This window comes from Musa acuminata, chromosome BXJ1-11 (genome assembly GCF_036884655.1).
Source record: "Musa acuminata AAA Group cultivar baxijiao chromosome BXJ1-11, Cavendish_Baxijiao_AAA, whole genome shotgun sequence".
Classification (NCBI taxonomy): Eukaryota; Viridiplantae; Streptophyta; class Magnoliopsida; order Zingiberales; family Musaceae; genus Musa; species Musa acuminata.
In genome coordinates this window covers 7764948-7777337 of record NC_088337.1, presented here as the reverse complement: position 1 = coordinate 7777337, position 12390 = coordinate 7764948, and the positions used below count along the sequence as shown (strand labels likewise).

The 12390-nt window shown below is 41.7% G+C and overlaps 2 protein-coding genes and 1 long non-coding RNA gene across 6 annotated transcripts; 2 read left to right on the top strand and 1 right to left on the bottom strand.

Annotated features, from left to right (window-relative positions):
- Positions 1-2263: 2263 nt before the first annotated feature.
- Positions 2264-3804, bottom strand: LOC103970791 (U-box domain-containing protein 21). Its single transcript, XM_009384711.3, has one exon. The coding sequence runs from the start codon at positions 3697-3699 to the stop codon at positions 2362-2364; it is 1338 nt and encodes a 445-aa protein (XP_009382986.2). The 5' UTR covers positions 3700-3804; the 3' UTR covers positions 2264-2361.
- A 2307-nt stretch (positions 3805-6111) lies between these two features.
- Positions 6112-7673, top strand: LOC103970790 (uncharacterized). Its single transcript, XR_010481124.1, has 2 exons — positions 6112-6597; positions 6843-7673. It is a non-coding gene; the product is annotated as an uncharacterized LOC103970790 (long non-coding RNA).
- Positions 7674-8575: 902 nt separating this feature from the next.
- On the top strand, positions 8576-11604 carry LOC103970789 (protein Barley B recombinant). Of its 4 annotated transcripts, none has more exons than XM_065089694.1 (3): positions 8576-9038; positions 9398-10424; positions 11048-11604. In XM_065089694.1, exons 2-3 carry the CDS (start codon positions 9535-9537, stop codon positions 11142-11144), a joined length of 987 nt encoding a protein of 328 aa, XP_064945766.1. In that variant the 5' UTR covers positions 8576-9038; positions 9398-9534; the 3' UTR covers positions 11145-11604. The 4 variants fall into 4 exon arrangements, with proteins under 4 accessions (XP_064945766.1, XP_064945765.1, XP_018675737.2 ...); XM_065089693.1 differs by having other exon boundaries at positions 9393-10424; positions 11048-11603; XM_018820192.2 differs by lacking the exon at positions 11048-11604 and adding an exon at positions 10506-10798 and having other exon boundaries at positions 9393-10424.
- The last annotated feature ends 786 nt before the right edge of the window (positions 11605-12390 follow it).

The window sequence follows — 12390 nt, the reverse complement described above, 5'->3', positions numbered from 1 at the left end:
TAGATTCCTTGCTTAATGATTCACAATGATGCTATTGCGATAAAATGGCACATGGACGGGGAAGCATTTTACAGCTTGAATAGAATTTGCACTTGTGATGTGGAAATCTGACATCAAATAGGATCTATTGCATAAGCAACCTCATTAAAATTTTTAATTGTTCATATTTCTTGCTGAAACGGCAATTTCTTCTAAAATTCTTGTACTGTTGGATTTTTGGCTCCAAGGTTTGTACTCTCCTTGCTTTCCTGTTGTAGTACATGTTGGTTGTGAATTTGTTGTGTGTGAGAACATGGTATTATCGAGGCCATTTTGGACGTGCCATACAAACATATATGATGAATGCTCGGTCCTGGATGTGGTTGGTTAAATTCTACGGGGATGTGTAGCTAACATGTAAAATGTTATTTTCGTTTCAAACGAGCGCAAGATTTGATCCCAAGATTTTGTTATCAAGCCAAGTTATCAATGTTGACTTTGCTAATGCTGTGTGGATGGCAATGCAGTGTAATGGTTATGTGCTTCTGTCTTATTTTTTTTTAGAACCACCTAAAACTTTGAATAGAGCGTAGTATATTTCTCGTCGATGAATAGGCCGTGTTATTGAACGGTGCAGTTTCATTATGACTAATTGAGTTCTATTACTCAATTATTTTCTGCACCGACGGCCTTCGTTTGATGGAGAGATGTAGCGAGTAAAGAGGGTTTAGTCGTTAGGAAAATATTGGATCTATAGGCAGACAGCTAATATCTCACTTCATGTGGCAAACTGGGAGTTGGTTTGACAGGTGAAAGTATCGATTAGATGATGCAACACTGTGTCACATCAATATGATTTTTAAAAGTACGAGTACCTGAACTTGTAAAATTTTTTATCTGCATCAAACCAAAATTAACGTTTAAGAATGGGAGTAAAACGAGATACATATATTTTTTCTGCTTTTTCTTGATCAGTTGGACCCTCTTTGGTGTATCGTATCCTCCTCTTCTCTTCCTTTCAGATAGATGCGAGTATGCTCGAAAAATGGATTAGATCGAATCGATCTCATCGCGTTGAATTGACGACGAAGATCGATCGTATCAGGGCGGGCGTAAAGCACTCCCGGTGGATCCTAGGAGCGATGTTGTTGGTCCTCCATCCAACGACTTGCATGCACATATCAAACCCGACATAATGCCTCCAGGCCACCTGCATGCCATTCTTGTGGCAGATGAGGTACACATATCAAACTGGGCATGTATTATTATTAATTAGTCTTCCATGTTAAGTTATACAATGCTTAAATAAAACAATAACTTGTGTGCTGTTCAGACAAGTTTCAATCGGTGACGAGAAAATTTTGCCACTGTGCTGTTCAAAGTTGTGGTGACATCAGTCGTTTCATACAAAACTAGTTCATATAAACCAAGTAAAACCTTCGATCAAAGTCAACACACACGTATGAGAAAAATACTAATCGAGTCAAAGTCCATACAAGTCGGCGTCCTATGAAAATTTCAAAGCTACGTCCGATCGCAACCCACGACTCCTGCAAAGTCTACCATTACAAACACAAGTGAGAAAAATACCAAAAAAAAACAAAAAGAGAGAGAGAGATTCTTTTTCCCGTATAAAATTAAAATGACTTTACAGCTAGCTATACACACGAAGACAATATATTTTCATTGGTCTTTATTGAAACATTCTGAGTTGATTATTATATTGTTCGTGCCCATGTGTGAACATCATATACGTCTAATGATTTTTTTAAAGGGATAATCTTGTCGTTAGTCTAGAAAAGATAAGAAAGTATATATTGACTCTTCAACCCTAGATTTGTCGATATAATAGATTTCAAATACTAAACTTGTTCGTCTTGCATATTCAATAATGATTAAATTCAAAATTTCAACTCCTAATGATGAAAATTTAAGCATAAGAGGGACTGTCATAAAATTCAATGATGAGTAGCTGAGCAATAGGAAAATCTACAAACTTATTGCAGATTTCACTGAAGCAAGCAATGTTTGGTAGGGAGCATGCTATATTTAGCTTGAAAACCCTTATAAATTCAATTATAATGGTTGTATGATTATTAGTTTCAATAACCAGAATAATATTCATATAACCAGAAACCAAGCTAATTTACATTGAGCTTGTAAATCAATTGAAACTTATTTATGAGGAGATATTTAAGGCTGCATAGGTAAGAGGTCGAGTGTTGGCGATGTTCTGAATGAGAGAGAGAGAGAGAGAGAGAGAGAGAGAGAGAGAGCAGCCCCAACACTTTCCAACTGTTTCTTTCTGTTCTTAACGTGTAAAACATAGTTTTTTGTAGTGCAAACGAAGAGAATAGACTGTATTTTGTACATGTTTCTAAATCACACAGGAAGAAGAGGCTGTTTTAGTCCCTTGAAATCTGTGGTGTCTATGCACTCATCCTTCTTGTACCCATTCAATAGTCTAAGGAGAGCGGTGGCCTTCTCCTTGGTCGCCTCACCACACCCAACCTGCAGCAGAAGCAAGAGCTTGTGGAAGGCTCCCGCTTGTTGAGCCTCTCGCAAGCATCTCCCCCTCCCTTCTCCCTCATCTCCTGCCTCCTCCTCGCCCTTGCACAGCTTCCACAGGGCCGAGACCACGAACTCGGTCGCCGTGTCCGACACCCGGAACATCTTCTTCACCAGCACCGGCGTCGTCAGCGCGTGACCGTATGCCTGCTCCCTGCCGCCGGCACACCCCACGAGCGCGTCCAGCACGGCCAGCGCCTTCTCGCACATGCTCTTCTCGGCGTCGACGAGCGTCTCTATGAGCACGGGCACCAGTCCCATACCGACCACCCGCGACGCCGTCCTCTCGCTGTAGTTGGTTAGGTAGAAGATGGCGACAAGGGAGGCCTTCGTGATCTGAGGGAGGACGGGCTCTTTGATGAGCTTCACCAGTGCTTCCACCAGCCCCGCCGTGTCGGCCGTGCCATCCGCTCGTGCTCCGCCGCACGCGAGCAGCTCCTTCACCACCACAGCCGCATTGAGCCTCGCGACCAGATCCCCGTGCTTTAAGATCGACACGAGACAGGTCAGGGACTCTGGCGATCCGACGTGCGAAGCGGCCTCCTCGTCGAGCGGTAGCAGCGTCGTCAGCGCGGCCAAGATCTCCTCCAGCACCCGCGTCACCGAGCCGTCGACGGAGGAAACACCGGCAAATGCACCGAAAGCGGCGGCCAGAGCCCGCCCGGTGCCATTCGACTCGAAGCACCCCCGGTTCCGCTCGCCCTCCCTCACCGAGCTCCTGACCTTCGCCACCAGCTGCCCGCACCGAGCGCGGTCGCGCCGCCGGCTGGCCGCGGCGATCTCCGACACGATGTCCGTGACCTGGGCCTTGGTGACGGGGATCTTGGGTGTGGGAATCCTCTCGATTCCGTTGGATCGGTTGGCGACGCACCAGTCCTGTATCATCTTCCGGATGGAGTGGTTGGGGATGAGGTCCTCTTGCTTCAGCTCCCGGTTGGTGACCGGGCACGTCGCGTTCCCCATGTCGAGCCACGCCTCGATGCTGGCCCGGTCATAGGTGATCCCGGTCGACGCCGTCACCGGGTCCTTCATGAGGTCCAACGATATGGGGCACCGGAAGTGCGTGGGGATCGAAACCTCGACGCCGGAGATCCTCTTGACCGGCTTGTTCTTCACCAGGCTGGACCTGCGGCTTCTCCATGGCAGGGCCATGAGCGACGATGAGCTTGTTGGAGAGAGGAAGGGCGTGGATGCTGTGGGGAGTGGGGGATGGGGGGTTGTGAGACTCGGAATGAGAGAGATGGGAGGGAAGGGTGAGTCTATATAAGGCTGATGGGTTGTTTGCAGGAAATCGTTCAAAGAGGAGTGTCGAGAGGTTTGGAAGTGTTGGGGTAATTATGGCTATCGCTATGGATTTTGAACGTTGACCGTTGAAGCTTGAACGTTTAAAAACGCGGGCAGGAAACGGTAAGAACGAACCCTTCTTTCACACATCAACCCAACCTCTTTTTTTATGATTTAATAAATTATATTTAATAAATTATATTTAATAAATTATATTTAATAAATTAGAAGAAAAAAAAGTATATGATATATTTTGAATCCTTTTTTTATGTTAGAGCCTTGGAAGAATTTTACTTGTAAATTCATAATTATGACTACTTGTTTGGTTAGTTAATCTATAGTTCGTCTTATTAGTCTGTACTAATATATTGATCAGTTGTCAGTTTGATACATACGGAGGTATATCAACACACGATACATGAGAGTATACTGATAAATCATCAATCCCCTTTCAAATCGGTACGTATCGTCCATATTAAATGGTATATCCAACGACCTTAAGTTAATCTTTAACTTATATAATGATGATTGCTTGATTAATAAGGAGAAAATAATCACTTGATTATGATTATGTTAGCATTTGTCGATCGAAGGAATCCATATATTTTTCGATGTTCGAGTCAATTTCGAAATATTACAAGAGAAAAATTATATAGCTCGAATCCCTTTTTATATTAGGAGCTTTCAAAAAATTTTATATGTAAATTCATAATCATTACCGGTCGTTCAAACATTTGATTACGATTATGTTAAGATTGTTCGGCTTTTCATATTTTCTTAATTATTAGAATCAACAAGTAATAATGCTCTAATTGTTTGGAATGGAGACACATGAATCTTTTCCATTATTAAGCTATCGAGGAAAATATTTATAACTACTGTTGATGAATAGAAGGGAAGAAAAAAAAAGCCCAAAAATTACACTAAATCGACAAATATTTTTCCTCTATTTCCTATCTGAATGGTGGGTAGCATTCATTAGTTCTCTCTTATGTACGAGTCCACATTTGCTCGGATGTGAATGGAAGAATGGAAGGAAAAGCGTTCGATAACTTGAGTACGGAGTCAACATGTGTACTTGGTCAAATGGTTCGTGGTCATGGTCTTCTTCTCGGGTCAACTGCATTGTCCAACAAAAGTACCCCTTCCACAGGCAAAAGTAGGTCCTCAATAACAACGATAAATCATCTCAGTTGGTGCCTTCTTGCATGTATACAATCTATTTTCTTAGTACAATTACTTGGTATTATACTCGTACCCATCGATTCAAACACTTCTAAACCGGTTCGGGCCGATCCGACCTACCTAATTATTATTATACGTATGTTTTTTTTTTAGTTTTCTCTTGAGTTATCACAAATGGTGATATCATTCTTCTAAAATGATAGTAAACGATAACTATTTAGATGTATGAGTGCCTAAAATGATTCCAAGATAGAAGTGTCAAGTTCCTAAGATGTCGTCTACATTAAAATCGATGTCGAGAAATTTTTTTCGATACTTAAGTTAGTTATCGAAGATTTAACCGGTATAGTATTTTATTTTATGTTTTTAAGAAGAAAGCCATACGGTGTAATATCGGAGATTCACTTTTATACTTGATCTTAGATAGAATAATTTGTAACCACTTCAACATCCTCCTATTAGTATTTTGTCCACACGAGTGATAGAAGGAGATAGTCCCAAATGATCTATTTTGAATTTTTGTTCACACCCACGGATAAACAAGTGAATGTTGACCAATAACTTTTCCTTTTGAACTTTTGTTCACCCTGACGGATAAACAAGTGAATGTTGACCAATAACTTTTCCTTTTAGGACAGCTTTGACTGATTTAAGGGAAATATGTTAACAATATTCCAAAGCAAATCAATATTAGCATTTAGAAGTCGAAGAAAGGCTCGAAGGAGTAAACAATTTGACTTGGGCTTCTTTGAGGAGAATGCAAATTCCTTTAAAGACTAACTTTCAGGAAAATAAAAGCCACGGAGAAGACTGACTTCAAAGTACTGTCGAAGATTAGAAGTCAATCTGATGGTTCATTCCACATCGAGAGAGATGACAGCAAGATGAATCGTAGTAGCATCTCTATGTTGAACATTCTATGAACTATGATGCTCTTGTGGTCTTTATAGGACAGAGAGATAAGAAAGGCTCATGAAAACAAATCGTTCACCACATTCTTTGCAAGCAATGCATAATACACACACACACACACACAGAGGAAATAGATTTTCCATTTCCTATTCCTACAATCTGAACAACTCCATTTCTCTTATGTATATATAAAAATAAAAACTCAAAAGACACTATAAATATTACAGATGATCATGAACACAGGAAAAGGCCGAGTGAATGGATGTGGTGGTGTAGGATAAACAAGTAGAAAAATGGAAAGATGCCGCAGGACTTGTGCCTGTGATGATATCATGTGTCATCCAAAAGCCAAATATCTCTGCTTGTGCAGGAACTCCAATTCCCTTCCCTATGTGTGCATCCAAGTGATAGCTTGTTTATCCCTTTAAAGTGACCCCATAAATGGAGCAGTGGATCTCTTTTTTCTAGTGATCCATGTTGCCATGTTGGTGGTGGCGAGATGTAGATGACAAGAGCATCTCAGTCATTAAAGGGACTGCAAAATTCCACAAGAAAGAGACTGCCATTTGTTCTGCCACCTCTGATCTCATCTTCTTCTTTCTGTGACAGGAGGAGGCCATTTCCCGCAGGGAAGTGCCGAGGGTGCATCAAGCAGCTTTTCCTTTATCGGTACTTGCTCGTTCCCTTGGCCCATTTGTCTACCATGGTTTCTCGAGTGCCACTGGAGTTTGGGTATTTATGATGCCTGTTCTGGTCCAATTCTGAGTGTTCTTGAATGTTTTGAGCTCAAGAATCTTGGTTGCTTGTGTCTTCTTTTTCCGTCTGCTGGGTGCTGCTACCTGTTCAGATCTATTTCGTTTCCTCTTACCATCTCGATGGATCATTCATTCCAAGCTTTACTTCATTCTTGGCAGCAATTCAATGCCTTTATGCAGCTGAAGGAGGCCTAAGCCTCGTCGACAATATTTCTGCCGAACATGAACAGTTCCAACCCAGAATCATCATCAGAAGATGTCTTGGAAGAAGCAAGCAGTCAAGCGGCTTCCGATATGTGTGGCCAAGAGTCTTCTCCTACTCCTCCGCCCTTCTCTCTCAATCCCTCCCTCACCATCAATGCACGTCCAACAGCACCATCAGCTGTTCCGTGGTCGAGCACAAGCGAAGGCGGCAGCGCACCGAGTTCACAAAGAGTCTTCTCCTGCGGCTACTGCCGACGCAAGTTCTTCAGCTCCCAAGCCCTCGGAGGCCATCAGAACGCTCACAAGAGGGAACGAACGCTCGCGAAGAGGGCACTGAGTTCGCATGCATTATTTCTTCCACGCAGTTACGCCAGCATTGCGTCTTTGCCCCTTCATGGATCTGCTCTCCGGTCACTGGAGATCAAAGCACACTCATCGGTGCATCAGAAGTGGAGAGAGATCCATCGCAGCAGCAGAAGGTGTGGAAAAAGCTTGCTCGAGCCGAGGCCCGTCTTCCTGGAGGATGAGGAGACGAAGTTCCGTTGGCCTGGAAGCTTTAGGCCGATGGCAGGTTCGAGTTCAGAACCGGCGGAGGATTCAGATGTGGCAACAGGGGATCAGCAGCCGGTAGAGGAACCCGATCTCGCTCTCAGACTCTAAGCGCAGAAGCTGGCATCTTCTCTCCGAAAGCTTGTGTGTTCTTGATGTCATTCATGAACAATAATTCTATGCTTCTCGGTGTGATGATACGTCTCCAGGAGAAAGAATTTACTTCCGCCGACTAAATTTTCTGATGAATTGAAATCATGATCATTCGGAATTGTTCTCGGAACAAAGGAAAAGTTAAAAGATGAAAACAATATTTCATCAAAGAAGAACATCGGAAAGGAGTGGCACCGCAAGATCCCCACCACGTGGTCATGTTCTAAAGCGAAGGTCAAAATGAGAATCTTTGCCTTTGGGAGATGATGTTGGATGGCAGAGTGCGCTCTTCAACCGATCACCTTACGATGCTTGACAGCAACCTGTTGTGGTTCCTTCCTCCTCTCGCTTCATTAGTAGGATAAGCCTGTCAGCTTGATGTTGAGCAGGAGAATCTTCCATCTCCCACTCGGTCACGAAATAGTTCGACATAACAACTGCAGGAAAACTGCTACTTTGCCGACGCGTCGTTGACAGTAAACAAATCACAGCCGTCCAATCAAAAGTCAAACGGTCCACTAATATCTCCTCTCACCTTCTTCCGTACGAAATCCTAATTGTAATAATAATAATGAACTCATTTATGTCAGACTCAACCTCAACAAATGACAGTAAATTAAGTAAAATTTTCTTTTTCTTTATATTTATTATATTATATATATATATATATAATTTTTTTTCTTTTTGAATTTAATTTAATTTTTTGAAAGAAATAAAATTTGATTTCAAAATTTTAGTTTAGAAAATTAATATTTTATGCTAACCAAAGAAAATTTTAGACATTGCGAAGACGTGAATGTTTTGAGGGTTGATAGTAAGATTTTGGGAATCGAAGCTCATCTTTTCTTACTTTTGATTTGAAAAGAAAAAGATATATAATATTGCTGCTTTGGATTCATTTGGCTGTAATATTCACATGATTTTAGCAAACCAGAAAAAGGCAAACTTGGGAGAAAACAATTATTTGTCAGGGTGTCAGGAAATGGATGAGAACGGGGAGGAGGGGGGTGGGGGAGCGAGTCCAAGTTGGTCTGCCAAAACAGGGGACCGTCCGACCACCTCTTGTTCCTTCTGGCCCCTGCTTCGAGTTTCCTCCCCTTTTCCAGTGTTATCTCTCCTCAATCCAAACGAAACACCTGCATTTATGATGATACCAACATTTGGTTTACAATTCTCGCCGTCTGGATCGATCAAAAGCCTATCTTTTGCCCTCTCTGTCTTCCTCCCATTTCTAGAGGGAGAGCTCCTCTCTCCCCCCTCTCTCTCTTCTGTGGTTTGTTTCTCTGTCCTTGCAAGTGAAAAAGATTTTTCCTTTCCTTAGTTTTTCTACTAGATTTTGCCCACTTGCGAACATTTACATTGCAAAGATCTCAACTTGGGGCCTTAAAAGTCCGATCTTTCCATTTGCATCCGGGGACGCAGACTGCTGGGTTCATCGTTGCTTCCGTGGTAAGTTTCTGAATCTTTGCAAGTGAAAGGGTTTCGTTTCTTTTTCTGTGGACGCGAGCGAGATTATCATTCTCCCGTGTTGCCATCGGTTTTTCCACTAGATTTTGCCTACTTCTGAACATTTATATTGAGAAGATCTGAGCTAGGAACCCTAAAAGTCCGATCTTTCCCTCTGCATCGGGGAACGCAGGTTGCCGGGGTTCGTTGTTGCTGGGATTATATCCTGCCTTTGGTCTTTTCCTTGGTTGTTTGATCGGGTTTTGTTGTTGAGATTTCTACAAAAAATGTTGCCTTTCTGTTGCTCTTTGGTTACTTTGCCATCGATTTACCATTTCTCATGATCTTTCCATGAAGGGGAGGTTGATGGCATTGATGAGATGAATCCAATGTGTCGTCCGATGGGTTGATCGAATCGGTATACAAGTTCGAATTTTCTTGTTTGGTACAGTCAGCAATTTCGTCGGACTTCTCCTCGGTTCTTCTGTCATCCGCTTCCATGGATGACGATGGTGGATTGGGCATCCGGAACTGGGGGTATTATGAGCCGTCGTCGAAGGGAAACCTTGGACTGCGGCTCATGTCTTCCATTGTGGAGCAGGATGCCAAGCCCCTTTTGTCGAATGCTGGGTTCATTCGTCGGCACTGCAGCATTCCGGAGCCAACAGCTCCAGTGGACTTTATGAGTGATGGATGGTTTCACCATAGCAACGACAATAGCAAGAATGACTATGTGAGAGACGGGTTGATGCGCCATAGCAATAACAATAGCAAGAATCTCCACATTTTGCCAACGAGCCACCAACACCACCCAACTTATAGCGTGCTCCCTGAACCCCCCACCATCGAGAACGTCCAGATGCTGCAACATCTGGAGCCGCAGCCCAAGGATGACAAGGTTCCAATGGCAGATGAGACCGTAGTTAGAAATGAGTCTCCTTTGAAGAAGACGCCCAGGGGTCGTGTGCAGAAACCCCCAAAGACGAAGAAGCCTAAGAAAGTCACTGCACCAAAAGATGAGGTTGCCAATGGTTCAGCCTCACATGGGAAGTCTGGAAGGAAGAGCACAGGCATGGTCATTAACGGGATCAATTTTGACATGTCGAGGATTCCAACTCCAGTCTGCTCTTGTACAGGAAAGCAACAACAGTGCTACCGATGGGGAATTGGAGGGTGGCAGTCAGCGTGCTGCACCACCAGTGTGTCAATATATCCCCTTCCGATGAGCACGAAGAGGCGGGGGGCACGCATTGCTGGCCGAAAAATGAGTCAGGGTGCATTTAAGAAGGTGCTGGAGAAGCTGGCTGGAGAAGGGTACAACCTTTCTAATCCAATTGACTTAAGGACATTCTGGGCTAAGCATGGTACCAACAAGTTTGTGACTATCAGGTAAAGATGTTGGCTTGTTCTACCAATCTACCTTTGCATTGAATCATTGTTTTCATGGTGTTATTACTTTGTGTCCTGCAGAGGTCCTTCGATATAAGTTTGAGCAAAATTTTCTCGTATCTGCCAACTTAACATAGTTTTTTAGGTTTACACACTGGGGTTATATGTGCAACTTGGTTTCTTCCCTGGTCACTGAAACTTGTAGTTCGAATAGTGCTGCCTAGATCTTGTGGTTTTCTCATCTAATGAATTGTAAATCATCATCACCTGCTTCTTACTCGTAATGATTTAGTCCAGTACATTGAATGTTTTGGCATTCTATCTTTGATGGTTGCCTTATATCTATGAAGTTTTATGGTTATTTTCCTGTTGTAGATTCTTAATGTTCTGTGTATTTATTCTTAACCATGCTAAGTGCTTCAAATTAGATGCTGATAGCACTGAGTGATCGCTTATAAGTCAATTGCTTTAATGTAATTTAGGCCACCTTCTGCGATTGTCCAAAGGCCTAGGTGCTTCATATGTATGTGTCGCTTTAGTTCCACTAAATTCCAAGAAAAACATTTAATAGATGATCAATATAATAATGGAATTTTCTGCTGACATTTATATTTTCCTGGTAGGAAAAACATTGGTAGACCTTGCTGTGAAGAACTTGTGCTCAAACATTTTTGCACTGTGTTCTGTTATATCGAGAAGCTTAACCTATTTTGCTTTTAAAGCAGACTATGATTGGTTTCCATATCTACAGATATCTATGTTTCTAGTATTGGTTTTATCTTCAGTTTTGACAGTGGTTTTAGCCATTCTGGTTAAGATCTTACTTGTTTTAACTAATACAGATTGGGGATTATCAGTTTTAATAGAAATATATATTTGAAGTTCACTTCATCGAAATAAGTAATGATCAACGTAGCCAGTATTTGTGGCACGAGCAGTCTTGTTTGATCCATACTGGTGGCCATGATTGTTTTGGTTGTAACGATTGATCCAGACTCAACCCAAAACCAGAACTCGGTGAGAGTTTCAGATTACGAACATCCTTGTCAATTAAAATAAGCATGGCCTATTCAAATCGGCACTGTCTGCATATGGTTTGAAGTCACACACACACACACACACACACACATATATATATATATATATGTATATGTATATGTATATGTATATATGTATATATGTATATGTATATGTATATATGTATATGTATATATGTATATGTATATGTATATATGTACCTATGTATATGCATTGAAGTGGAATGATCTTCCATAAACAGCAAACACATATTCCTTAACACGAGTTAATGGTTTCAGAATAATTATTAGAAATCAAACTCGAGATGGAATAGATGTATGTGCATCGCACTTATGTTGCCAAAGTTAATTTAAATTTTACCAAGTTGTAAAAAATTGCTCATGTTCATTTGGAAAGCATGGTACTCTTTTGTTTTAAGGGTTCTACACAGATACATTAGGTCATGTGTATCAGCTCTATAGGTAAAGAACTTATACGAGGAAATTTCAAATGCTTTAATTATAGCATCAAGCCAGAGGCTTGTGTAGCTTCTTGTGTAATTTTTAAGGATCATAGAGCAAAGAATGGTTCTGATTTTAACTCTGCGTTGGCTTTAGGACTTGAAGGGTGGAAACTTTTTACTCTATCCAGTGGAAATTATATATTGATATTATTTGTATGCTATGCTCATGTTTGGTTAAACTGGGCATGTAGTTGTCTTTGTTGGTGGTTTTCTCGTTTTTTCGGTTGGTATCTTCTTATGCGGAAATGTATTAGCTTGGGCTTTCGAAAGTACATGTGGTAACATTGATCTAATGAGAATTCTTGCATGTTATGTCGTATATTTTCTTCCATCTGAAGTACACTTTTAGATGGTTTAGAGCCATGTAGGGCTTGTAATTCTCTTTGTCATTATCAAGACAATCAGTTTGATATAAAGATATATCAT